This window comes from Epargyreus clarus, unplaced genomic scaffold (genome assembly GCF_041222505.1).
Source record: "Epargyreus clarus isolate Ecla_fem2 unplaced genomic scaffold, WU_Ecla_fem_2.2 ptg000011l, whole genome shotgun sequence".
In the NCBI taxonomy this organism is placed as follows: domain Eukaryota; kingdom Metazoa; phylum Arthropoda; class Insecta; order Lepidoptera; family Hesperiidae; genus Epargyreus; species Epargyreus clarus.
Genome location: NW_027332219.1, coordinates 7865380 through 7892518, shown reverse-complemented (window position 1 = coordinate 7892518; position 27139 = coordinate 7865380). Strand labels below are relative to the sequence as shown.

Genomic DNA, 27139 nt, shown 5'->3' with positions numbered 1-27139 from the left:
AAACCAAAAATAACAAAGATAATAACAATAATAGATTAAACTTTGGGAAGACTTTTTTTAACTTTTTTCTACTTAATTTACAGAAAATGACATTGAAACATTTTGATAGAGGAGTTTTTATAGTCCGGTCAATTTAGACATAAAAATAGTAATCAAATAACATAAAGCTAAATTTCCGTAGAGACCTTGGGTTTACCATCACAAGTAGAGTTCTAAAAGTCCTCATCGATGTGTGTGTCGGCACTTATTCGGGGTCAAACGTCAAAATTTTCGGCTTTCTGGATTTTTCTCGAAAACGGTAAATTTTATCGAAAAGTACCTTGGACCAAAGTTGTAGCACTTAAAATTTTCTATAAAATAATGTTTATATTTTTTTTCTTAAAGCTATAATTATTAAGATATTACGTAAGAATTACATTTTACATTATATGCCCATATTCCCACACCACCTGTGCAATAGTATACGAGAGGTATATTTATTTGTTTTAGTTGTGCGATATTTGTTTCGTCAAACAAATAATAATTAAAAATGTAATAAAAATAGATGAACCCCTAAAAATGTTATATTTAAAAATGTAAAAACATTAGAAATACAGTAAAAACCTATAGTATATCTATTAAATAAACATTTGAACTATTTTAAAAGCTTTGTGTAGATTTTATTAACTCATTTTATAAACACCCAGATAAATACCCAGTGGGAGGAAATAAACGGGTATTTATTGGGTTTAAACCCTGCACAGGGTTTAAACCGGGTTCTTTGCCCATCTCTAGTTATGACCGTTACAAAAATATACAGAACAAATAAAATTGAATCACTTTTCCCTATTATTTAAATTCATATCATGTGCCTACAGAGAGTTTAGGTTGCATTGGGGCAAATTGAGAATTTTTGGTGTAAATGGGGCAAATCAGTATTTTTTCATAAATTCAATAAGTTTTAAATTAGAAATTTCTTTTAGGCAAAAGTGTTATAATTATAAGTTAAAAAATCCTTACAGGGATGGGTCGATTAACAAAGAAGGGCCTGCCTGGGTAAATCCATAGTCGTATTTTCATTTGTTTATTTAATTAAAATATCTTGCCTCGAGAAGTGCAAAGCATATGCAGGTAAACGAAACTCAAGCCATAGGAACATATTGCAAAGTTTAGATAAAAATAAAATTAATGTAATCAAGATAAATAAAGTAGTAGGTTCTTACTTCTTAGTAGGTTCATTAATTGATGAACTTGACACCGGAAATGGGCAACCTCCAATACCAAGACATAATAGGACTCTGTCTCCTATATTCATTTGCGGATTAAAGCAATGAAAGTTATTTGTGTCGTACATATTGCGATGTATTTAACAAGGAAACACTGATTATAGACTTCTAGTGAAGCTGTCGTCAATGAAGCTTGTCAGAGACACGAGCTATGGCTACTGACGTCAGAGGGTACCCTCCGCGAGGTATTTGCGTATTGCATGTGTTTCTATCTATTGTCTTTTTAGTGGTATTTGGCAAAGTAACACGGAATTTTGAGTAGACACCGTAATCTTCTTCGCGTTTTTTAATGGGTTCGAACTTTGCGTAGGTGAAATTTTTAAGTACATTAAAACTATCTATCTACAGTAAGAAACGGTTTTGCTTTTAGAAATATTCTTGAGTTAAATAATTTTAAAATCTTGGTGTGTATAAACATAAATCTTTTAAATTTTTATCAGACTGCGGAAGGTAATGTTTATCGAGCATAAATTCTTTGGCACGCCTTACATTCCCAACGACTAGAGACTGATTTTAACATATGAGATGTACTTATACTCGTCCAAATTGAGGGAGTGACATACATTATATTCTTAAGAATTCAAGTCGTTTTTAAATTCTCTAGTTACCTTTCTTCTGTTACCTTCTAATAGTCCAAAAATAAAATCCGGTCATAGTTCAACAACAATTTCTTACACTATTGCAAATGTTTAATCAAAACGAACTTGCTACGGTCTGCCATCGTCAGGCTTGGAGCGTGAGCTTGACGTCACGGGGAGGCCCACCAACCCCTCGGGGGGTGGAAAATGTGTCTATTTGCGTACCTACTGGCCTTACTTGTCCATGATTGTTGTTTATTTTTAGAGTTTATTTCGGAAATAGGTAAGTACACTGTAAGACAATGGTATGAAGTGTCATACTGACGGGTCGATGTCGATGGGCCGTAGAAGTAGGTATACTGTTACGTAGTGTTAAACGCTGCTGCGATTGATTTTCAAGGATTGAACAGGAAAGATAGATCTCGTGCAAATACAACGTATTTTAAAGGTTGTATTAGTATATTTTGACGGGGGAGGCACCGCCGGCACACCTACTTCTAGCGTGAGGTAGTTCTTGCGTTGCAGTTGAATTGTGGTTGCCGATTGCCTATTGATTTAGAGGGGGCAATCCACCTATATTCGGTTTAAATACAAAACCCGTATTGTGTATGGAGATGGTTACAGATGTACATAGACGTCAGTGACCACTTACCATCAAGTGGACTGCATGCTCGTTTGTTACTACAATCTTATAAACATTGTAGCTAACTTAAGTTAACACTTAGATCCTATTCAAGGTTGATTACAGATGTCCGTGGCCAGCTAATAGCAGCTGCACTGCAATCTCATTTCCTACTTCAATTTCATAAGGTTAAATGCCACGTAGTTCCGTGCAAATAATATATTGAAGCGCTGTTAAACATTTCTATACATCAAACGACTCAAAAACGAACTTTACGACACTACAATTGAGTACAAAATTACTTGATGCGGTAGTCGATCTCAACAAATAATGAAAGCCTCATCTTTACATCGCATATCATTAGAAAATGAACTTTATGACTGTCGCTCTGGGAACATAATGGCTAGGTATGTGCTAACGAGATTATTTTATAGCCTATAAATTGTTTATCAGAGCGTTAACTCTATCCTTGTGGGCGGAGGTCATGGTTGTTATAGCGTATTGCGCTGATTTTCTTACCTTTTTCGACTTGGTTTTCTAGCGCGGTTTTGGTCGCTTTTTTTAACGGTTAAATGAGGAAAAGTGAAGAGAGGTGCTCGTTAAAGTTAGTTCTTTTAAAGCTACAGTTGTCTTTGAAGATTGGTTAGTTTTTAGCGCCGTCAAAATTTCTGTATATTTTAGTTTTCTATAGATTTGTTTCTATACGGGTTAAATAAGACAGAAATTGATTAATTAGACAATCTCAAATTAGCCATCTCTCTTCTAACTGCTTCAGAAAAATGTCTCTGGATCTAAAGGAATCCTGTAGAATATCAACTATTATAAAGACTATTGGTCCATTGTCCTTATAAATAATGACTAGTCTGTGATTCTGTAAATTTTCAGTTTTGTAGCGCTTCGGACGTTATTGCGCAGGTCCGACATCCATCAGCAATCAATGAGTACACTCATGGAGGGGTTTGGAGGGTGTGGTGAGCGATACACTTACACGAGGCATTCCAGCTTAGTCCTCGGGTGTAGCGGCGCACCTGTATCCTCCAGTAGGAATTTAAACTTATCTGGGATTGACTACAAACTTCTATAGGCGGCAGTATCCACTTACCTTGGTGGTCTGCATGCTCTGATGCTACTTCTATTTTGTAAAAAAAACTAAGTCCTTATGGTAATTGGAAATCTTAATGAGGAAGTTAGTTATATGATAGAATTTTAAAAATGCTCAACAGCAAATAAATTTAAATAAATTATCTATTAATCGCACCTGTGCTCAGCATGCCCATGTAAATAAGGGCAAGAATTTCAATTTCAAACTGCTTTGTCTAATAGTTATACCAAAATGACCTGTATTACAATTTGCATTAAATAGCATTTCCTTTTCCATATCTCAAGAGTTGTTTCAATTAGTTAATATAATAAATGCAATGTAAGGGTAGTGAAATACATAGTTTATTTATGGAGATTGTAATACCGTATTGTAAAATGATACGGTTAAAAATTAAACAATACCATAAATAAAATGATAACCTAATTAGGTGATAATGTTTTAAATAAGGGCGTAAGGGACGCAACACACATGCTACTTTTGTCGGCGAGCGACAATTTAGGGCCTTTTCGGAAGCTAAACGCATCGATCAAACGCTACACTCCGCACATGTTTGAAAGCCGTTCGCAGCTACTTTTGGACGCTCGATGCAACATTAATGCAGTCGTTAAAACGCATATTTTCATGTAATAAAAGTTGATTGAACGCAAAAGGGCGCTAAAACGTGATGCAGTATCGATGCAGTCGCTAAAACGTAAATCCCCAATGCTATAAGTGGCTAGTCTGTTCTAACAAGAAAAGGAACTATTACAATTTACAAACCTATTGGCTCATCTAATCTGTAATCGGCTGTACATTGAAGTGTGTGCTAGCCAAAAATACACTTATGTACTAATTACTTTGGTTGTAATAAAGTTGTGGGTGTGGTGACCCCTAAAATGTACTTAACTTCCTTGTTAAGAAGTTTTTTTTTTCATTAATTGAATTTTATCGTGACAGTAAGACAGTATGTAGTTACTTGTATAGTGATGTACCATTTCCTCTATTCTTTTCATGCGCGCTGTACCTGACCTACGATATCGGATACCGAAGCTCTAAAATATATTTAGTCTTCTTGGTGATAACTGCGTATTTTTGGGATAACGTCATGAATAAAATTCACCTACTTATAAAGTTACCAATCGGTGACATTGCCTTCAAAATTTCCTTAATTATTTAAATAATCAAACTAAACCAATTGTGGGGCTTGGCATAGTTAGAAATTAGACAGTTTAGGTAGACAAAAAATATTTTGTTTATTAATAATATCCGGCGTAAGACGACACAGGCTCAACCTCATTACCACTACAATTGAGCGGAATACGTATGTATCATTAAAATAAAAGTAAGCCGGGAGCGATAAATGCGTACAACGGCCACCGCGCGTACCGCGGCGCTAATGTATGTATTCGCGGCGCTGCGCCGGCGAGGCCGCGCAACCGGGTCAGTGGGTCGCGTCTAAGCGGGCCTCGCGGATCCGACCGGTTGGTCAGCCCTGAACTTGATCTGGGATTCGTGTGTTATGTCATGTCGCCGTGTGCGTTGGCTTGTGGGCTTGTTGAGTGGTGTGGGTGTGTGTGTGGGGGGGTTTGATTGAGTTTGTGTATGTGTGTGGATGTATGGATGAAAGGTTCGCCCAAATTATTATATGAAAGAAGGACGAAGCAGTTATTTTGACGCCACGTGGGGTATCGGTCGTCGTATAGGTCCGATAAGGAAAAGGATCCGAGTTTGAACCCGGCCAGAAAGAAAGGTTCCCACTGGGCTCTCATAATATAATGAATTCCAAATAGAAAACAAATAATATACATATTTATTCATGGCAACGCTATTTTTTAAGTTAACATTATGTTACCTTACATAGATGGATAAATTGTTACGGTCTTATTCATAAAAAGTTATAGCACACTTATAACGTTGCTATAGTACGATTGTCAAAAAGTGTTATTCATAAACGTATTTTAGGCACTAAACCGTTCTATAAGCCTTCTATAACTTATAGAGGCCAGAACCCTACTATAACAGTGCTATAAGACAAAGATGGCGGACTCTCATCAGCTGATTAGTGATTACTAACCTAATTTGACAATATGTTTTGAATAAATTTTAAATGCCAATGTCTGTTTTGTATATAAACTTGAAATAATTTATTTAAATATCCGATAAATAACGTTATTATATCACTATTTCAAATTACAATGCAAATTTTACAAAGCTTAGATATTATTAATAATCTAGAAAACCGTCCACTTCGAAGAACATTGCACCAAAGAGTGATCCGTTTTCTTTAAACGACGAAGACTTTCGGAAGCGTTATCGGTTTAATAAATTGATAGTAAATTTTATAATTGATCTCGTACGTAATGATCGTAAATTAGATCGCAGAGATCCTGGTACACCTTCTGAAATACAATGTTTACTGCCATAAGATATTGCGAATGTTTACAAAACGAAACTTAACAAAACATTTATATCCAACCAATTTTCACTCCTTTATCTGTTAACAACTTTTGCTTAAATATCCTATTTTAACAAATAAAATGTTTTTAAATTCGCGGTATTTACAAATACAATGACACTGACATGTTATTTGGTTTTATTGACAACGCATTGACAAGAATGTCAAGACAGAATATTTTTTTAGTACGAAATAATGTCATTTAATGGTGTTTATCTATGGATATTTGTCAATTTGTTCGCCGAACTTCACTATAATGGCAACATTTTCATTTATAGTTGACTTTAGCGACACATTAGTTATAGGAGGTTTATGGAACGTTTATGAATAAGAAATTTTATAGAACGTTTTATAAGCTTATCGAACACTTTAACTAATGAGTGCTTAAAACCTTCTATAAGCATTTTTTATGAATAAGACCGTTAGCTTACAAAACTAAAACCATCTACTATAATACTATTATGAGAAAAATAATACGAGGTATGACGATGTTGCCACCACAAATAATTCTACCACTTACAAAATGATATATCAGCAATGATACATAATCCCACCACGAACTGTTCAACCGTTCATATCTTTGATCTATAAATCCTTTGACAGATATTAATCCGATTCAAATTTGGAAGTGTTACCGTATATCGGATGTGAACGAACGGTTTTGAATGGACGGAAGTAAACATTTTAGGCGCGCGGATTGAAATTGGAACGGTCGTTTCGAAATTAGAATTGCGTGTAATTTTCTTTTTCTATTCTCTATGATTTATGCAATACCGTTTTGACATTTGAATGCGCGATTAATTATTATTGTTATTGTGATGTATTTTTTGTTGAAATTTTGACGTGTGAAAAATATCTTTTTAATTTTACGTAATAGGCTTAGGCAAGTCGTAATTACTCGTTATTTATTATTTTAATATTGGCAACTTTGTAGATAGTTCTAGTAGTGTTTAGTCATTTATTACTTATTAGGTATTACACAGTAGGTATTGGTTGTGGTTTTGAATCATAGACAATCGCTACTATTCAAATTGTAGCGATTCTCTATGGTTCAAAAGAAGTACAGATACGAAAACAAATTATTTTTTGTTCCTTTTTTTTGGTATCTTTTAAGCGATAATATTTGAAATTCTGGCAGCCATAATATGTGAAGAAATCTTGATGACTTTTTATACAAAAAATAGGATTATAAAAATAGTTTTAAATAGAGTAACGCACTTTATTTTTATTTCTAAAAATTTTAAAACTCAAAAATAATCGATGCAGTGCTTACTACTCGAAATCCTATAGGGTTGAAAGATACATCCTATAAATACAATGTAATACAATAACATAGTCATAACCTTCCTCGCATATAAGGAGGTACACATGAGATGATAGTATTCATTTCATTATAGGTAGTAACTTATCAGGAACCGGTTTGTGTGCCATACCTTTTATAACAGCCGTTCGAACGGAAGTGATCATTGGATGTTTTCAATGCTAATATGTATTTTTTGTGTGTTTATTTGTTGTACAGTGCGGTATGAATAACCGAGTTTATATTTTATTAAGTGATTCGTGGCCATGTGGTCGTTATACTGTCTGTCATGCAGGTTTCCGGGTAAAATATAATATTGTTTATGTGAAAAATGTCAAATTATGGGATGCTTGGTTACTTCGTTTGAGATTAGTAATTAATTAGTAGCAATAATGCCCTTAATTATTAAATCGATCATTTATTATGGTTGCCCTACCAGGATCATTTGATTGAAGAACATTTGACAATTACAGCGTACTACTCGTAGATTATTAAATTCCAATCTTTAGTAGTCAAAATGTTGGATAGATTTATTATTAATAACGGGCGTTAATAATTAAGTAGTGGTTAACGCATCTCTCAAAGGTTGCCCGGAGACTACCGGATTGTACATACTATTAAATAAAAGTGTATACAATCTTGACAGATTGTTCGAGTAACATCAATCAGGTGCTGCTCGTTGATTTCTCAAATGTTAAAACCGCAACCTTGCAATATAATTGGCTGTAAAATAGAATATGTCATCCAAAAATAACTAAACTAACTAAATATATCTAAAAGAACAGAAGTAGTGATTCATTTTTTACGTCGGGGCCACCACTGATAAGTACTCGTGTGTATTAGGCGAAGACGAGAAAAATTTTTAACAAAAAAATACAACCGACTTCTATGACACTACAAAGTAAAAAATAATTGAAATAAAAGCTGGTTTAGTACATATTTCGGAAGTCGGCGCTATATATTTCGTTGGATAACGACGTAAACTGCGTGTCTAATATGAGCGCCGAATAGGTTCAAAAACGGCGAAGTTATGGCTGTTATATTTACATGGGTGGAGGAATTTCCCTCATTTTCTCCAGAACCCATCGATGGATCTTAACCATATTTAAATGGAACCAACTTCCAGCTCGTCCCTACACAATAAAAAAAGAATTATTAAAATCGGTTCACTAACGGCGGAGTAATTCGTGTACATACATAAAAAAAAATAAAAATAAAGATACCGGCCGAATTGATAACCACCTCCTTTTTGAAGGCGGTTAAAAATCAAGTCAAATACCAATTCTTATTAAAATATAATCATATTGGTATAGGTGTTGCCCGCACGTATAGCGGTATACGTATGTATATGTATAGGTATGTATAATGTGTATGTATTTGATACGATGTCAATAAATCATCATAATTTGTATATTAACCGACAAATTGACGCACGTAGCGCTCGTAAAAACATTTATCGCAATTGAGAGGTTAAACAAGTTGTTTGTTTGATACATTGTTGTTTTTGTGTTTGACGACCCGTGTGGCGGAGCGGCCACCATACCGGTCTGACGCGCAAAGGGTCCCGGGTTCGATCCCCGGCCAGACAGAAATCTAAATGATGAATTTAGATTTCTGTTTCTGGGTCTGGGTGTTTGTGTATTTGTCTATGTGTGTGTCCATGGCACCCACGACACAGGGAATCCTAGTGTGGGGCTGTGAGTGTAGAAAGCGTTTTTTTTTTTTTTTTTTTATTGTGGTTTTTGTGTTAAAACAGATTTTGTTACGTTTTTCCTTTTAAGTACCTTTTGTGGGATGCTTTATTTTGTTATTGAAACAACGTTTAAATACATCTGATTGTAAGTACCTGCCGCTTATGGTCGTATGTCGTCGTCATGGACCCATTACTGTTTCTTTTTTTTATTATATAAGAGTAGCAGAAGAGCATGCAGTCCACCTGATGGTAAGTGGCTACTACCGCCCATGGACATCTGTTCAACCCCAGATAGGATTAGATATTACTACCTGAGATCGGCCACAGATGCGCCGCTACCCCTGAGGACTAACCTGGAACGCCTCGGAAAAGTCTGTCTCCCTTACCACACCCTTCAAACCGGAACACAGCAGCGCCTAAGACTGCTGTTATTAGGTAGAAATAGGTGTGGCGGTGGTGCCGCCGGAGTCGAACTACAAAGGGTTCTACCACCTTCAAAAGTTTCACTGCTAGGCAAGGGATTCCGCTTAGAGTGAGGGGGGTAAGGTCGCAGTCCACCACGCTGAACAAGTGCGAGTACTGTATGTATTTTAGGCTGTATTTACTCGTAGATAATTTAACCAAAATTAAACCAAGGTTAAGCCGACACACGTAATTAACATGGGTTTTGAATATTTACATAGTAGTAATACAGAAATAGAAGTCTCTTTTGTAAAATAATAATACGTAACTAGGAAATGTAGTGTAATTAAATTTAATTATGACGAATTAATCTAGACAATTTCGGGATAAAAACTATCAAAACCACTCAAATGAACAAAGATCAAATTGGGTTACTTTTTCGTTCAATTTTTTTATAATTAATTATTTTAAAATTCTAATTTTAAATTATTCTCTAAATACATCCTCTTACCAAATAATCTCATTACACAACGCGTCGTGCAATCGATACAATCGCCCTGTCGCAATCGACCGATGCGAGCCGTCCGCAATGGGCGTTCAGACGTCGGTACCCGACATTGTGTGTAACATGCTTGTGAGTTGTAAGTCACGGTGTACGCCCGGTAATAGTACGCCCTTTTTTTTATCGAGGGGGAAACCTTCAAAAGGTTCCCGACGACGTGGGAGCGACGTCGAGTTATGTGGGATTTTTACCGCACTAAAACCCCCCCGGTGGCCGTCCTCATCGCTTGTTGGAGAACTCCGGGATCTCCGACGGAACACAACCGGAGTCCTCCAAGCGCGATGCCCCGATCGGGCTCTGCCCTGGGAGAGCAGTTTTCGCTCCTCCCAAAACATCTGGTGTTCACGACAGTATGCGATCACACATACCGCCGTCCTTTCCGGGGTCGCTTACTGGACGGTTCGAACTCCCACTCTTGCCGCCCGCAACCCCGGAAGCCCCCTTTTAGTCGCCTCTTAAAACAGGCAGAGGATACCGTAGCCCTATTCTGGTCCCGGAACTACAGGGACAGCCGGTAATAGTATACAACAGTAGTATTTTTTTTTTTTTTTATAATATAGGAGTAGCAGACGAGCATGCAGTCCACCTGATGGTAAGTGGCTACTGCCGCCCATGGACATTTGTAATCAACCCCAGATAGGATTAGATATTCCTACCTGAGGTCGGCCACAGATGCGCCGCTACCCCTGAGGACTAAGCTGAAACGCCTCCGAAAAGTCTGTCTCCCTTACCACACCCTTCAAACCGGAACACAGCAGCGCCTAACACTGCTGTTATTAGGTAGAAATAGGTGTGGCGGTGGTGCCGCCGGAGTCGAACCGCAAAGGGTTCTACCACCTTTAAAAGTAGACAATAGTCCCGAAATTGGAATGAGTATATTGCTCGCATGATCTCTTATGGTGTCGATCACAATGAGACTAAGTTTGCGCAACTCTATGTTGCTCAAGATTTTTGGCTACACCATGTACCCATATGCTTTTGTACTATGGTATTACACACTATAGTTACCTAAATTTCGTATCGAAACATATTATGCAAGTATGGAGCTTTGAATAGATTTATGACATTAAAAAATGTCTTATGTAGAAAATTTTAATGGTCGTGTAGTTAAATCATTTATCATCCTCGTTTTCTGTGCCATTACTAGGCGAAGGTCTTGTATTCAGTAAAAATAGAAATCTGTACGTTATTTAATTGTTTTAAAGAATTTGACATAACAAATGAGTATTACATATGAGGCGACAATCTTAGTCCTCAGGAGGCTGTATACGCTTCAGGTAGAATGAAACCCATTTTCTATACGTAGGTTACATATGTCTATGGCCTGTGGTGAATAATTATCACATACATACATAGCGGCCGAATACATAACCTTTTTTTTTTAAGTCGGTTAAAAATTAACGTTTAATCTTTTATAACAGTGCTTAACACAATTATTATAAAGACGTGGTAGTACTGCCTCTGAAACACAAAATATTCTACATATAAAATGTTACACAGTATACATAACACAATTATTCTTATTCTAATTAAGTATCAATTTCCATTTGAAAGGTTATATTTAAACGATTGTCCATCGAGTAACAGCTTGGACGACTAACAGCTAGCAATTTAACCCGCGAGCAGTTTTAATTGCCTGCCCGGTGCTCTATATTGACTGGGTGTTATTGGATTGGGTTCTGGCCTGGAAGATTTGTTTATTAGGTACAGGTTACATATGACCTAGTAAATAGATGACACAAACGAGTTTGTACGTGTGTCGTGTATTACATAAAAAGATAAAGAAAAGAATTTAATACTATTCGGTCTCGAGCAGCCGTGTCTAGGACCCTCGACGTAAAAAGGGGCCCCAAAAGCTAATATATTTTACGTACATTATTTCTACTCGAATTTTTGTGTGCCCCAGGAGCCACGGCATTCCTTAAGAGGGCCATGGTTGATTATAACCCCTCGAATAAGTATGTTTCCCATACACACACTGCCGTTGTTAACCAAATGCTTGTGTGGCGGTGGTGCCCAAGTCGGTTATCTATTTTTTTTTTATACTGCTGTAAAGGAGTAGCAGACGAGCATGCAGTCCACCTGATGGTAAGTGGCTACTGCCGCCCAAGGACATCTGTAATCTACCCCAGACAGGTTTTAGATATCCCTACCTGAGGTCAGCCAATGATGCGCCGCTACCCCTGAGGACTAAGCTGGAACGCCTCTGAAAAGTCTGTCTCCCTTACCACACCCTTCAAACCGGAACACAGCAGCGCCTAACACTGCTGTTATTAGGTAGAAATATATGTATTAAAGTGTTTATATGTATACACTTTAATACATCAATCAAATTTAAATTCTTGAACGACTTTCAAATAGGTTTTCAATACGGCCTAGATCTTTTATTTGCTACAATACACGTAGGCATTTAATAGGCGTGCAAAATAGTATATTGCCAATATAATTATATGACAATGAAATTTATTAAAATACTAATATGAAATACACGTGTTTTTTTTTGTCTATTTGTAATTGTAAAGGAGAATGCAATCAACTGACTTAAGTGAACACTGCGGCCGATGGACATCTGTAATCTTAGATAGCCCCCCGAATCCATTGGAAAATTATTTTATACAAAGTATCCGAAACAATAACGGTCGAATTGAATTTTGTGCGTAGGGTGTAGCTGTCAAATTATTAACATCTTTCTTTCTTGTTAAACACGCCCGAAATAAACGTTTGTAAGTATCTGATGTAGAATATCCAAAACTTCGGACGAAAGTACGGATTTCATGCACAATTAATTATATTCTATGGATATTGTCGCTACTTTTCAAGGTTTATTTTCAAGGATTCACGACCACTACTTTCGTAAGCGACAAAAGATTCCATTAGGTTTAACTGTCAAGTTTAAAACTGTCAAAGTTTCGTCCGATGCGCGAAGTTTGGTACAATTCGCGTGGCATTGGCTCACGTTGCGCAAAATTAACTCGAAACAAGGTCGGATCGGTGCGAAACTGCAAACCTTAGTAAGGTACTTACCACTTGTTTAAAATGTAAAATGTTTAAGGTTTATAATATTGTGAGACATTACAATTTTTTTTTTTGAAGATTTATTAAAATTGTTTTTGTGTTATTAAGGAATCGTTAGGGTGCTTTTTCACCACATGCGAAATACCTAAGCTGTAAGCGAGGTTGAAGCTAAGCTAGGATATAAAATTTTACCGTTTCTATTTAAGCTAAGCGTTATGAAGATGAGCTGTGTGACGAAGATATCTGCTTCCACGATAGCATGTTTACAGTCGAAAAACAAATACGCGTTAACAACTTTAGTACATTGTTTACTCTGCTTTGCACATAGCTACAATAAATCCTTAGCACGCATCATAGATTAGTAAAGATATTTCGCCGCCTTGAAATTGAATGAAGCCGCAAATGGCTTATTATAGTAAGTTCTTTTTTTGAATTCTTGATAAATAAAAACTTTTTTAGAGAAAATTTACGAATAAATAACTAATACTGCGTAATTTTATTTATTTATTTTATAAGTTTTCGTACACGGAAAAAAACAATTATTAACAGCAAAAATTATAAAAAAGGAATACAAAGGCTTTTCATGATAATTAAATAATTTATAATAATAATTTCAAATATTTTAGGGACATTTTAGCACGGAGACGTGGCAAAAATTTTTTACGCAACTGTTTCAATTCTCAAAACTGGGTACATTTTCTTGTTAGGAGTGAGTAATCTTTACTAATCTATGGCACGCATCCGAAAATTAGGAGAATTGGACCTGTTTAGGCCTTAGTCCACCGCGCTGGCAAGACCATATTAGTAGACTTTACACTTCTTTGAGAACTTTTTAAAGAACTCTCAGGCTTCCTCACGATGTTTTATTAAAACGTTATAGCAAGTATCATTAATTTCTAATACGCACATAACTTTCAAAAATCAGTGATGCATAGCTGGGTCCGATCCTCGGAACAATACGCGATTACTGTCTTCATACATACTTCATTAAAACTTCATTATCATAAATAAAAAAATATATAGTAGAAATACAATTAAATGATTATTTTTATTCGTATCGACTAATTTATCGGTTCACTGGCATGAATATTGAACACGTACGAAAATGTACCACAAAATCGGTACAGTACATCATTTGTGTGTCACTGTGTTAAAACAACGAGGTGGTGCGTAATTACTAATTAATTAAGCTATCGCAATCGTTACCCGCCGAGGTCGTTTAAATATTACCGAAGTTATTTAAAAATAATTAAGAAAGAATAGTGCAAAGTGAAGCAACGTCGCGCGATCGGTCGGTCGGTTGGTGAGACCGCTAGTGGCTGAACATGCGCGCTGCCGTGCTTCACCAGGTATAGTCAACTATGGTATTTCCTTGCTGTTTGGTTTTACTATAAGGACAAATGGGGCTCTTGCCCAGGACCCTCGACTTTAAAGAGCCCTAAACCCCCATATAGCTAGAATGCCCTTTCTAAATTATTATGTTGATCGTTCACCAATCACCTATTTGTATTTATTTTCTTTTTATTCTAATTTAGTGTAACGATAGATTGTATTTTAATTTCACTGACACAGTTTGTTAATAACTATTACGTAGTAGGCGTTTTTATTTCAATTTTTTATAATTTTACTTCCCACGACCCCCGGAATTCCTTAAATACACTTTATACTCTCACAACCCCACACTACGATTTTTAGTGTCACAATTTCCATAAAGACCAAATTCCAGAAAGACTACTACACACCACAACTACCCAGACCCAGAACATATATCTAAATTCAGCATCTAGATATCTGGCTGGACAAGATCGTACCCGGAACCCTCAGCGCGTCAAAGCACTGCACTCAACAAGCAAATAACACACTCATATAAAGATCGGACACACAGGCCTAATTATCTTGTATACATACGCACAATCTACATTACGTGTAATTAAATGTAACACGTGTGCATTCGGTGCATTGTTACAAAGGTTACGAGGTGTGATGATGTGTCATTGCACGTTTCGATTAAATATTTGGGACGTGGACCTATTAGATTGAAACGTGTAGATTGGTTTTGTTTTAAATGGTGGTAGAAGTCTTTGTGGTTCGACTCTGGGTGTACCAACCCGAACTTAATTCTGCTTTATAATAGCAGTGCTAAGCGTTGCTGTTTGGGTTTGAAGGGTGTGGTAAGGGAGACATTTATACGAGGCATTGCTACTTAGTTCTCAGGGCTAGCAACGCATCTGTGACAGCCACATCCAAAACTCTTAAATCTATCTAGGATTAATTATAAATGTTCATAGTTAGTAGCCACTATCACGGAAATCATTCGTATCGTTTCATTATTATTAAAAATGTGAATTTTGTGGCATTACGTCTTGTACGAAAATACTTGTCTGACCTTCTGTGTGTATATTGCAAAAGTTCTTTTTTATTTACATAGAAGAGAAATGAGTTTGGAACACAAAAAAATATTTAATAATAGCTAAAGAAATAGCATTGTAAAAAGTAATTGCTAAAGTTGCTTGTCAAACAAGCTTTCAAATGTAAGATAACATACCGAACCTAGATTACTGTTATGTAACAAATAACATGACATTAAAAGATTGATTAATGATAATGAAAAAAGACAAGCCCGTCGAGTTTCTTGCCGGATCTCGACTGAGAAAGTGGACGTCGTGTTCCGATCCGGTAGTAACATAAGAATATAGATTGGCTAAGACGTTCTTATAGATTTTTTAACACGCTTTTATTAGCTTGGGTTATATGTATGTATGTATGTATGTACGTAAACGGAATCTTTGAACCCGATTTCTATCCACTTTGAACGTTCGGTTTAATTCAAAATTTTGAAGAATTATCAAAAACCAATGACAAAACACGATTTTAATAATTTTGTACCATTGTCCTTATCAACAGTCTCAGGATTAACTATTTTCGAGGCGAGAGAAAGCGCCTTAAGGAAAGTTCAGGCAACGTTACTAGGTTGATTTTTAGTTTTGAAAAATAATAATGTTATTTCCCTGTAACTCAAATGTACTGAAATATATCTAGAATGCCATCTTGTAGAATGATTTTTAGGATTCCGTACTCAAAGGGTAAAACGAAACCCTCCGCTGTCTGTTCGTGAGTCACAGGGCTTTATCTCTTAAACCGTAATAGATAGACACTTGATTTTTTTACAGACGATGCATAATGGTGGTCGCTATAACAACAAATACTAAAAATTAATAAAATAAATATAGTTCACAAATCTAAAAAACACGCTTTTATGATAAACTTAACTAAAAAGTATAATTTTCAATCTAGGAATCAATTAAGGAACAGTAAATAGTATAATTGTGAAAAAAGCGTGGGGTGCTCCACTTATTAGTTTTCGAAAAGCAGAGTTTATCATAAAAGAGTGTTTTTTAGTTTTTTGAAATATATTTATTTGATGTTATCTACCGTAATAACCTTACCTATTTAATTCTAATTACCTTAGTTTTTGTACCTGGTGGTTCACTGTTCTTATAATTACTTGAATTATTATAAAAATATATTAAACAAAATATAAATATTAAGCAATGTTATTATATCTTAAGTTACACTTTATATGTAAAATATGTAAGTGATCTTATTTAATAAATAAATAAATAAATCATAAAGTTTCGTTACGTACGATTTGTAAGGGTCTTTGTAGGCCATTACGGATAATACCTTTAGAACAGGGGTTTTACTTTGAGCCGATCACAGGTGATTCCTGATTATATGACTCCTGTGATTGTCGCTTCATAAGTAACTCAACCGGCATCCACATCAACCGAAAAGTTAAAGGTGGTAGAAACCTCTGTGGTTCGATTTCGGCGCTACCACCGCCACACCAATTTCTATTTAAAGCAGCAGTGTGAAGCGTGGCTATGTTCTGGTTTGAAGGGTATGGTAAGAGTATATACTTATCCAAGGCATTCCAGCTTAGTTCTCAGGGGTAGCGGCGCATCTGTGGCCGACTTCAGATAGGAATCTAATCCTATCTGGGGTTGAATTCGTATGTCCATAGAACACTTACCATCAGGTGGAATGCATGCTCGTTTGCTCTTATATTATAAAAAGTCGTTTTATCACCGTTCGTGCCCATAACACTTAACACAGCTAACTTCTTACTAACACAGCTAGATATTAGTCCAATTAGTCGACGAACATCAAGTCAGCACTCAACACGGCACACTATTTGCATAATTGTACCGTTACATCTCAACACCTTCGCGATTCGATAGACGAATTCACGGCCTGTTACCATGCAAGCGAGCTGCCAAAAAAACTATACGCGACCTACTTGAGGCCGTGATAAAATATCAACTTTATAGCCGTAGCACATAAGTTGAGAATATTTTATAGAATTTGGTTACTGTTATGAATAAAATGGGCGATTTTGATTTGTTTCGTTTTGATGGAAGTATTGAAAACGTTTTTAGTAGGTTGCTACGAGATTTGCAACTTAAATGGTTGATAAATTGAGCTCTTGATCATAAATAAATGATTGGGCACGTGCGAGCCGAAGTCGCACTCTGAGGGTTCCGTACCACCCAATATTAATTTTAGTATGTGTATTTTTGTGGCACTCATTTAGGAAATCATTGGGAAAATTTAAACTGTCTTCCTGTTACGGTAATATTAGTTTCTTGTATGGGGACCCCATCTTATATTTGTTTTTTTTTTGTGTTACATTATAAAAGAAACAAGTGCCTATCTATTAGGGTCCATCAGATAGAGCCCTGTGACAAATGAATAGATAGCGGAAGTTTAGTAATAGGGTTATGTTTTTACCGTTTGCGTACGGAACCCTAAAAATACCAACGATTACACACAAGGTAACCTTCCGCAAGAGTAGCGCGACCTCGCTCCTATCACGTCCAAGGTTCGAATCCAACAATATCACGTACAAAAGTGAACTCTATCGCAGCATTATAAAGTTGTAGCATTGTTCGTGTTATTGATAATGGTGAAATTAGTTCTTATTAGCGTGTATGTAGTATTGTATGTATGTAGAAGTAATGCATAGATGTTGTTCCTACAACTTTTCCATAGTTTCCGTTAGTATAGCATAGCATTAACTTTGAATTGATTTTATCAGTTTAATTAAGCGCATCTTGCTACTTAGTTTAATTGAATTGTATTTAAGAATTTTATATTTTTGATACAATAAACGGGAGTCACTAATGCGATAAAGATGTCATCCTGTTTGATAATATATGCGTTTTCAATACAGACTAAGTTGGAATGTCTTCTGTGATAGTATTATGTTACTAAATACTAAGATAAGTATACTAAAATTATATCTTTTAAACCAGAAATGAATGTCCAGCGAGTTGGACTATGGTATATACTCCAATCATTGAGATAGATAATCAGTGCCGAGCTATGGGACTTTTTTTTTTGTAAAGAAGTCAACCATCGAATCTCTATTTAAATTTATTCAAACTACAATGGTTAGTATAAATTTACTTAAAACGGAATGACACCACAGATCTCTAGGCATTACGAAACCTATTATCATAGCCAACTAAAAACAATGGCTCTATTATAAAAACATACATTTGTATTATTCGTATTTATCGGTGCTCATTACTGAATTAATATCCTCAAGGTTTTCACTGGCGGAAGACCACGATACGCGTCTTCGGCAACGTTCGGCATTGATCGGCAATGTTCGGTCGCACTCGGCTATCGTCGGCAATAGTCGTTTATTATCGGTTTCCACGGAGAAAATGTTAAGTCGGGATCATAATATTTTCGTTTGAATACAAAGTTCATTCGATGCATATTGTTTTGTTGTTGTTTTTTTTTTATAACTACTTTGTATGATAGCAAAGAGACTATCGCCCATTATTAATAATTTATAATCAATCTATCCAATGTTTTTCCTACCAACGATCGAAACTTGTCAATTACTTCATACTAGAAATACCGTCTTTGATAGGCAAATTTTGGATAGATTGTTTGTTGAAAATATGTTTAAAAATAAACCATTTTATATCACGGCGTGCGTAAATGGACGTTTTACGCACGCTTCGCGTGCGCAAAACCCCCATTTCCGACCCCGTAATATAAAATTTTATACAACACGCGGACGAAAAATGTTTTTCTGACTCGTGTGATTGCAGTCCTCGCCTGCGGCTCGGCCTGCAAACTCACACTTGTCAGAAAAAAATTTTTCGTCCTCGTATTGTAATGTACTATTACTTAAACCTTTGGCCATATGACACAATGACCTTATATTTTATACACATACATACATATACAATAAGTGATTAATTAATGTATTTAACGTAATTTATACGAAAAAAAAAACTGTGCAATTTTAACATTTATAATTAACTTTATCAAGTCCTTATTCGCATGTAGGTACCTACCTATTTCTAATTTTAGTAACATTTGTAGTAGCATTGCACGATGGTAGTTCGTTGATTCATATATCATTATATTCATTAGTTGTATTATCTTTTAAAACTTGTCTAGAATTAGGTTTTTATATTTAAGTGTCAAATTTTGTGATATGCAATATGTTAATATGATTGTTTTTGATAAATATGTCGAAAATGTAAAGACAGGGTTTATAAAAACTATTATGACCTGTTATAATAAAGTTTTTTATCAAAACTAATTTTCACAAAATTTCCACAGAAAAAATATTTTTCAAGGGTAAATCAGTATCAGTATGACCTGATAACTGATAAGTACTTACCACAAAATATGTAATATCTTTTTATTTTGTATACTTACTTTCCACTGTGTTGAAAAAGTGAATATTTCAAGCAGACAATATTTTTTGTCTATATATTCAGAGGGTCGTATTTAACCGCCTCGTAGGGCAAGAGCATATAGACAGCTACAATAGAATATGACTAACCGTGTAACATTTTGTCCTCCAGGCGGTCGACTGGTGGTCAGTGGGCGTCCTGACCTACGAGCTGTTGACCGGCGCGTCGCCCTTCACAGTCGAAGGGGAGAAGAACACTCAGCAGGAGATCACTAAGCGCATAGTGAGGTGTAGCTACCCGGTGCCGAACGACGTCAGCCCTGAGGTCCAGGACTTTATCAAGAAGTGAGTTTGTTTACGTGTTAAGTCTATGAGGACTGTTCGCAACTTAACAAAAGATGGAGCTGCAGAACAGATTCTGAATCACGCTATCGGTGTTTTCTCAACGCTTTCCATGTAAGTATGTATATTTCCCTCTTTAAGAAAAGTCTGTCATACATTCATAACTTCTTAATAGCTTCTAAGACGTTAAGTACAAAAACCTGCGTAGTTCGCCTCTAGAGGTATCACCGCCACATGTATTGTATCAGTGCTGATGTGTTCTTCTGGTATAAAAAGTGTGTCGAGGTAGCATACGCAAGCATTCCAGTCTAGTTTTAGCAATGCATCGGGAACATCAGGTAAGTGTCCCAATACTTCAGAGTGACAAATAGACGTTCATGAACGACAGTAATCACTTATAACCAGATAGATTGCATCCCTTCGTTATTTTAGCTACGAATGTGTATTCCAAGTTGATTTCTTCCAACAGGTTGCTAGTAAAGGACCCGCGTCGACGCCTCGGCGGCGGCGAGGGGGACGCGGAAGAGCTCAAGAGGCATCCGTTTTTCCAGGTTAGATATGCGTTTTGAGGTCAGTTGGATCTTAATTCTATTTTTCATCCTATACAAGTTTAAAAAAAGCAGTTATTTTACAATTCAGTTTGAACGTTTTTTACGTCTTGATTTTTTCACTCAATTTAGTTTTGTTCTATAAGTATCATAAAATCGCATTTTGTTTTTGGTATTAACTTAATATAATACAATTTATTACCAAGAGGCCACTGAAGATGCAGGTAGTTAATAGATTGTCTCGATATCAATTCTTAAACTATATATGTATGGTGGAGTATGGTTCGAATAGACTATTGCAAAGCTGATACGGCAGAATATATTTTTTATACTTTTCGTTTAATTTACTCGAAGTTAGAATAAATCAGTGGCGACGTCGCTCTTCTTATCAACCGATGTAGCGCACACGCAATCTGAATCACGCTATCGAAGTTTTCTCAACATTTTGTATATATACAAGCTTCGAACTGAGTTTGGAGCACATTCCCCGGGCATGATTACCTAGCCCGGCGGGATATCTCCCATTGCCAAAAATCCTTTGTTTATGGTATTTTTTTCCTATCACCCAGACCCTAGACTGGGAAGCGGTGACGCGGCGTGAAGTGAGAGCTCCGTTCGTGCCTCAACTGTCACACGCGGCCGACACGTGCAACTTCGCGGACGAGTTCACCAGGATGCCGCCGACCGACTCGCCCGCGCAGGCGCCCAAACACCACGACAAGCTGTTCATGGGTAAGTCGAGCTGTCCCTGTAGTTCCGGGACCAGAATAGGGCTACGGTATCTGCCTGTCGTAAGTGGCGACTAAAAGGGGCTTCCGAGGTTGCGGGCGGCAAGAGTGGGAGCTCGAACCGTCCAGTATGCTGCCCCGGGAAGGACGGTGGTATGTGTAGTCGCATACCGTCGTAATCACCAGATGTTGTGGGAGGAGCAAAAGCTCCCCCGGGGCAGAGCCCGATCCGGGAATCGCGCTTGGAGGACTCAGGTTGTATTCCGTTGGAGATCCCGGAGTTCTCCAACAAGTGCTGAGGAGGCCACCGGGGGGTTTTAGTGCCGTAAAAATCCCACATAACCCGGCGTCGCTCCCACGTCGTCGGGTATCTTTTGAAGGCTTCCCCGTCGAAAAGAAAAAAAAAGGTAAGTCGAGCTAGATATGGGGAATAGGTCCCTAGAAACACCTATAGATAGGGAGTGAAACAAATAAGCAAGCAGACATACAAAAAGACTTACAAAGATACATACCACAGACAAGAAGTATAAACAGAATGCAAAAATCAAATTTTACACAGGAAGACACAAAAATAGACAATCTCATAACAAAACGTAAAATGACAGTAAAAGACACATACATACTGTGAAACACAAAGACAAACAATAAAACACCACGACAAGCTGTTCCTGGGTGAGTGAGATAGATTGAGAAAAGGCGTGTAAACTCTTACAGCCTTACAAATAAACGTGTCATAAAATGTTATGTTAAGCATAAATGGAGAATAAGCGAAATTCCTACAAATAAACTTGTAATAGCTTATACATAGTATATCGTCTATATAACCGTCCATACAAGAGTTATACAATCCCTCACCCTTGTTTAAGTTCCGTATAACATAAAATCTTTGACATTCTATAATATAACATCGCTCCATTTTTTTATAAAAATTGTTTGTTTAATTAAATTGAAAGCATTATGATGGGAGTAAGAGCTGTAGAAGAAGTAGAGGAAGTTAATTATGTAATAAACAATTTACATATTGTAAGAAGGACAAAAACTTATAAAAAAAGAGAAAATCCTTTTGAATTATTCAATGATGCAGAATTTCGTATAAAATATCGATTTTCCAAGGAAGGTGTCATGTTTTTGGACCACTTATTTGGTGATTCTCTAGGAGTGGATAGGCGTGGAGGTGGCTTATCTTCCATTTTACAAATATTGATAGCTTTGAGGTACTCAAATCCTTATTTTCTATTATATTGAGATATGGTTTTAGGGTATCTCTCAAAATTTGCTGCAATCAAAATAATTTGGTTATTAAAGGTAAACGAATATCCCATGAATAACCGATATCAATATTAATTTACCTTTTCTTCTTTTTCCCAGTTGATTGACCTCTCTCTCTTGTTAGCCATTATTTACAATCAACTTTTAAAACTATTATTATGTTTTACAATAAACTTTTCAATATTTATGAAAATATACGATGTGAATAATTTGAATATTTGAACTTGAGAAAATAATAAATATGTTCAAATGACATTAAAAACGTCAACTGTAATCTTTGGTGATACAATTGACATAATATCCATAAACAATTGTCTACTTTTTTTGTGAAATGCGACGTTGCCGTTTCGTGCAGTTATACGTAAATTGGGTATAGTTATGACGATGTTATGCCGAGTTTATTTGTTAGAAAATTAAATTTTCTTATGCATAATTTATGCTAAATATAACTATTCATAGCATAACCATGGTATAAGTATATTTTTATTTGTAAGGCCGTTAGAATCAAACGAAGATAGATAGATAAGTAGGTAGGCAGACAGACAGGTAAAAGAACAAGCAAACAGACAAAAACAGAAAGAAACATACAAAAGATAAGAAATATAAGACAATAAAAACGAAATTTAGACAGTAAGATACAAAAATAGACAAGCACGTAACAAAACGTAAAAAAGTGACAGTCAATTACAAACACACGCTGTAAAACACACATTGAGACACAAAACAGACAGTAAAATATGGACAGACACTTTTATATACAGAACATTCATACAAACGGTAAGACAGACAGACTTGTAACAGATATCCACACAGAAGAGGTCGTTTCCAAAGTACATTATATGTAAATAATAGATTTATCATATAATTTTGTTGCTTCCAGGTTATTCCTACGTGGCACCCAGCATACTCTTCTCGGAGAACGTGATATCCGACCAGATATGGATGCAGGCCACCGGACAGAGGCACGACAAGCTTAAGGGATGGGTTGCCAAGGTAGAATTAAAATTCCTTTCTGAATATTGATTTAGTAGACTGTCAGTAGAAATACTTGGTAGGTTTCATCGTTACATTGTCATGGAAAATAGAGTTAATACTTAATTCTATACGTATTCCGTCTTTACCTTAAGGTCACATAGGGCCCCTGTCTAGGGCCCCCAACATGAGAGATCTGAAAAGTGCATATTAGACTTAAGTCTTTCCAGTACCGATATATTCGCTTATACGACTCGCCAAGATTTGTGTCAAACGTGTTTCCTTGCATCATTTCAACCCACAACGAATTCTTGGGGCCCTAGGGCCCCAGGTTTCCTTATAACTGCCTTGATTAGATATCTTAATAGTTCCATTTGTCAGTCCGAGATCTCGTTAGAAATGGTAGAAACAGAACTTTCTTTTAATGTCAACTACTTAAATATAATGTACACAATTATGACTGCTTACTGCCACTTGGGTAGGATTTATTACCATATATTTAAAACTGTATTGTTATTCGTTATAGTGTTGTGAATTATGGTTTCTGCCCATAATTGTGGTGACACTCGCCGAGATTTAATTGTATAGCTCACCCAAATAAAATGTGTTGACTTCGTCGGTACAACAATTAAAAAAAAAAATTAATTAAAAGAATAATCGTTTCTTTTCCAGGACTCTCCGTTCTTCCAAAAGTACGCTGTGGACTTGAGCACCCCCCTACTAGGAGACGGATCGTATTCTGTCTGCAGGAAGTGTATACACAGACAGACCGGGAAGGAATATGCTGTCAAGGTAATATATTGAATCTTCATACAATACACACGTATTCTCAGTGTAGTAGTGTAAAGTGTCTCAGTGTGATCTATAATATTTTTATCACTTGCTTAAAACGGTGAAGGAAAACATCGTGAGGAAACCTGCACACCTGAGAGATTTATATAAAAACAAATCTCAAAGGTATGTGAAGTCTACCAATACGCACTTGGCCAGCGCGGTGGTCTATGGCCTAATCCTTCTCATTCTGAGAGGAGATCTCTACCCAACAGTGGGGCGTTAATGGGTTGATGACGTCTGTCAAGATGTCTACCATGTCTAAACTTCTGTCACAGCTCGTGTGTGTTTTGTATGACATTTTTTACGAAATAACTTCCAATAAGATGTATGACTTTTTTAACATGTGATTTATGTTTTTTATAGATAATTTCGACACAGAAGAAGGACATAAAACAGGAGATAGAACTATTGAAGGCATGTCAGGGTTGTCCGTACATCATCACACTGCACGAGGTGTTCACGGATTCGGTATGTGAATGTCTATGTTAGTTTATTAATTTGTTACAATTTTAATGTGCTGGAATTTTCTATTTATTCTTGTGACATCTGGGCGGGATTTGGGAGCTCTGGAGATTTTTAGGGTAACATAGGATTTTTTTTCTCTCAAAGCTTTTGTCGACAAATGAAATAATTGCTAGAAAAATGTCGTAGTTTGTCAGTAAAATGTAAAAAAGATTGGAAAAACCAAAATAAAACTTGATGATGCGTCAAAATTAGGATGTTTTTAAACATAATTGGGGGCCCCTTTTATAGGGTCCCTTGATCACAAGTCCCACCTGTCGCGAGTTTGTGGCTGCTCAAGCAATAATCGCTGCGGCTTGAGGTACAGTGCAAGAAACATAGTGTGTCTGATGTGTGTGATAATGTTTTTATTTTTCGCGTTCCAGGCGTTCACGTACATAGTGACGGAGTTGGCGGCGGGAGGAGAGTTAGCGGCCGCGCTCGGCGCCGTCGAGGAGCGCGCGGCGAGACGCCTGCTCGCCCAGCTGGCGCTCGCCGTGCGGCACATGCACAGCCGCCGCGCCGCGCACCGCGACCTCAAGCCGGAGGTGAGCCCCGCCCGCTGTCCCCCAGCTGGCGCTCGCCGTGCGGCACATGCACAGCCGCCGCGCCGCGCACCGCGACCTCAAGCCGGAGGTGAGCCCCGCCCGCTGTCCCCCAGCTGGCGCTCGCCGTGCGGCACATGCACAGCCGCCGCGCCGCGCACCGCGACCTCAAGCCGGAGGTGAGCCCCGCCCGCTGTCCCCCAGCTGGCGCTCGCCGTGCGGCACATGCACAGCCGCCGCGCCGCGCACCGCGACCTCAAGCCGGAGGTGAGCCCCGCCCGCTGTCCCCCAGCTGGCGCTCGCCGTGCGGCACATGCACAGCCGCCGCGCCGCGCACCGCGACCTCAAGCCGGAGGTGAGCCCCGCCCGCTGTCCCCCAGCTGGCGCTCGCCGTGCGGCACATGCACAGCCGCCGCGCCGCGCACCGCGACCTCAAGCCGGAGGTGAGCCCCGCCCGCTGTCCCCCAGCTGGCGCTCGCCGTGCGGCACATGCACAGCCGCCGCGCCGCGCACCGCGACCTCAAGCCGGAGGTGAGCCCCGCCCGCTGTCCCCCAGCTGGCGCTCGCCGTGCGGCACATGCACAGCCGCCGCGCCGCGCACCGCGACCTCAAGCCGGAGGTGAGCCCCGCCCGCTGTCCCCCAGCTGGCGCTCGCCGTGCGGCACATGCACAGCCGCCGCGCCGCGCACCGCGACCTCAAGTCGGAGGTGAGCCCCGCCCGCTGTCCCCCAGCTGGCGCTCGCCGTGCGGCACATGCACAGCCGCCGCGCCGCGCACCGCGACCTCAAGTCGGAGGTGAGCCCCGCCCGCTGTCCCCCAGCTGGCGCTCGCCGTGCGGCACATGCACAGCCGCCGCGCCGCGCACCGCGACCTCAAGTCGGAGGTGAGCCCCGCCCGCTGTCCCCCAGCTGGCGCTCGCCGTGCGGCACATGCACAGCCGCCGCGCCGCGCACCGCGACCTCAAGCCGGAGGTGAGCCCCGCCCGCTGTCCCCCAGCCGCCGGAGGTGAGACCCCCTGGTGAGCTGGTGCGAGCCGCGACCGGGGCCCCCGACATGAGAAGACCCCCGAAAAGCCAATAAATTCGCTTACACGTCACGCTTTGAATTTGAATTTTGAAGGTGGTAGAACCCTTTGTAGTTCGACTCCGGCGGCACCACCGCCACACCTATTTCTGCCTAATGACAGTAGTGTTAGGCGCTGCTGTGTTCCGTTTTGAATGGTGTGGTAAGGGAGACATTCTTTTCCGAGGCATTCCAGCTTAGTCCTCAGGAGTAGCGGCGCATCTATAGTCAACCTCAGATAGGAATCCTAGAATCCTATCTGTGGTTGATTACAGATGTTCATGGACGGCAGTAGCCACTTACCATCAGGTGGACTGCATGCTCGTCTGCTACTCCAATATTATAAAAAAAAACGCTGAGATTTACATTCAACATTTCTATTTGAAATGTTGATTATTCACCAAATTAGATTTTTGGTGTCTTTCTAGGTGGTTTAAGGGGTTTACTTTGCCTTAAATTATATATAATGTAAGTTAGCCAGCTGCCACGCCGTTTCACCACAGTACGAAGTACGAGGTATGTTTTTGTTATTAAAATTTTTTTCATTCACAAGTAAGTGCTAAGGAAGTAGATTTTTTAATATCTAATAATAAACATTTATTTTTAAAATACGGTGTCGTCCTTCGTATCGTATTTTTAAA

The 27139-nt window shown here is 38.2% G+C and overlaps 1 protein-coding gene and 1 long non-coding RNA gene across 3 annotated transcripts in view; one reads left to right on the top strand and one right to left on the bottom strand.

Annotated features, from left to right (window-relative positions):
* LOC140745939 (ribosomal protein S6 kinase alpha-5) overlaps positions 1-27139 on the top strand; it is a 133785-nt gene that overhangs the window by 101769 nt on the left and 4877 nt on the right. For both annotated transcript variants that reach the window (XM_073077912.1, XM_073077913.1), the window contains exons 7-13: positions 19870-20042; positions 20509-20590; positions 21157-21319; positions 23465-23577; positions 24229-24348; positions 24754-24858; positions 25278-25439. In XM_073077912.1, coding sequence (XP_072934013.1) covers positions 19870-20042; positions 20509-20590; positions 21157-21319; positions 23465-23577; positions 24229-24348; positions 24754-24858; positions 25278-25439 — 918 coding nt within the window. The remainder of the gene's footprint in view (positions 1-19869; positions 20043-20508; positions 20591-21156; positions 21320-23464; positions 23578-24228; positions 24349-24753; positions 24859-25277; positions 25440-27139) is intronic.
* On the bottom strand, positions 5413-6420 carry LOC140745940 (uncharacterized). Its single transcript, XR_012102720.1, has 2 exons — positions 6023-6420; positions 5413-5945 (listed from the first exon to the last, which is right to left on the bottom strand). It is a non-coding gene; the product is annotated as an uncharacterized LOC140745940 (long non-coding RNA).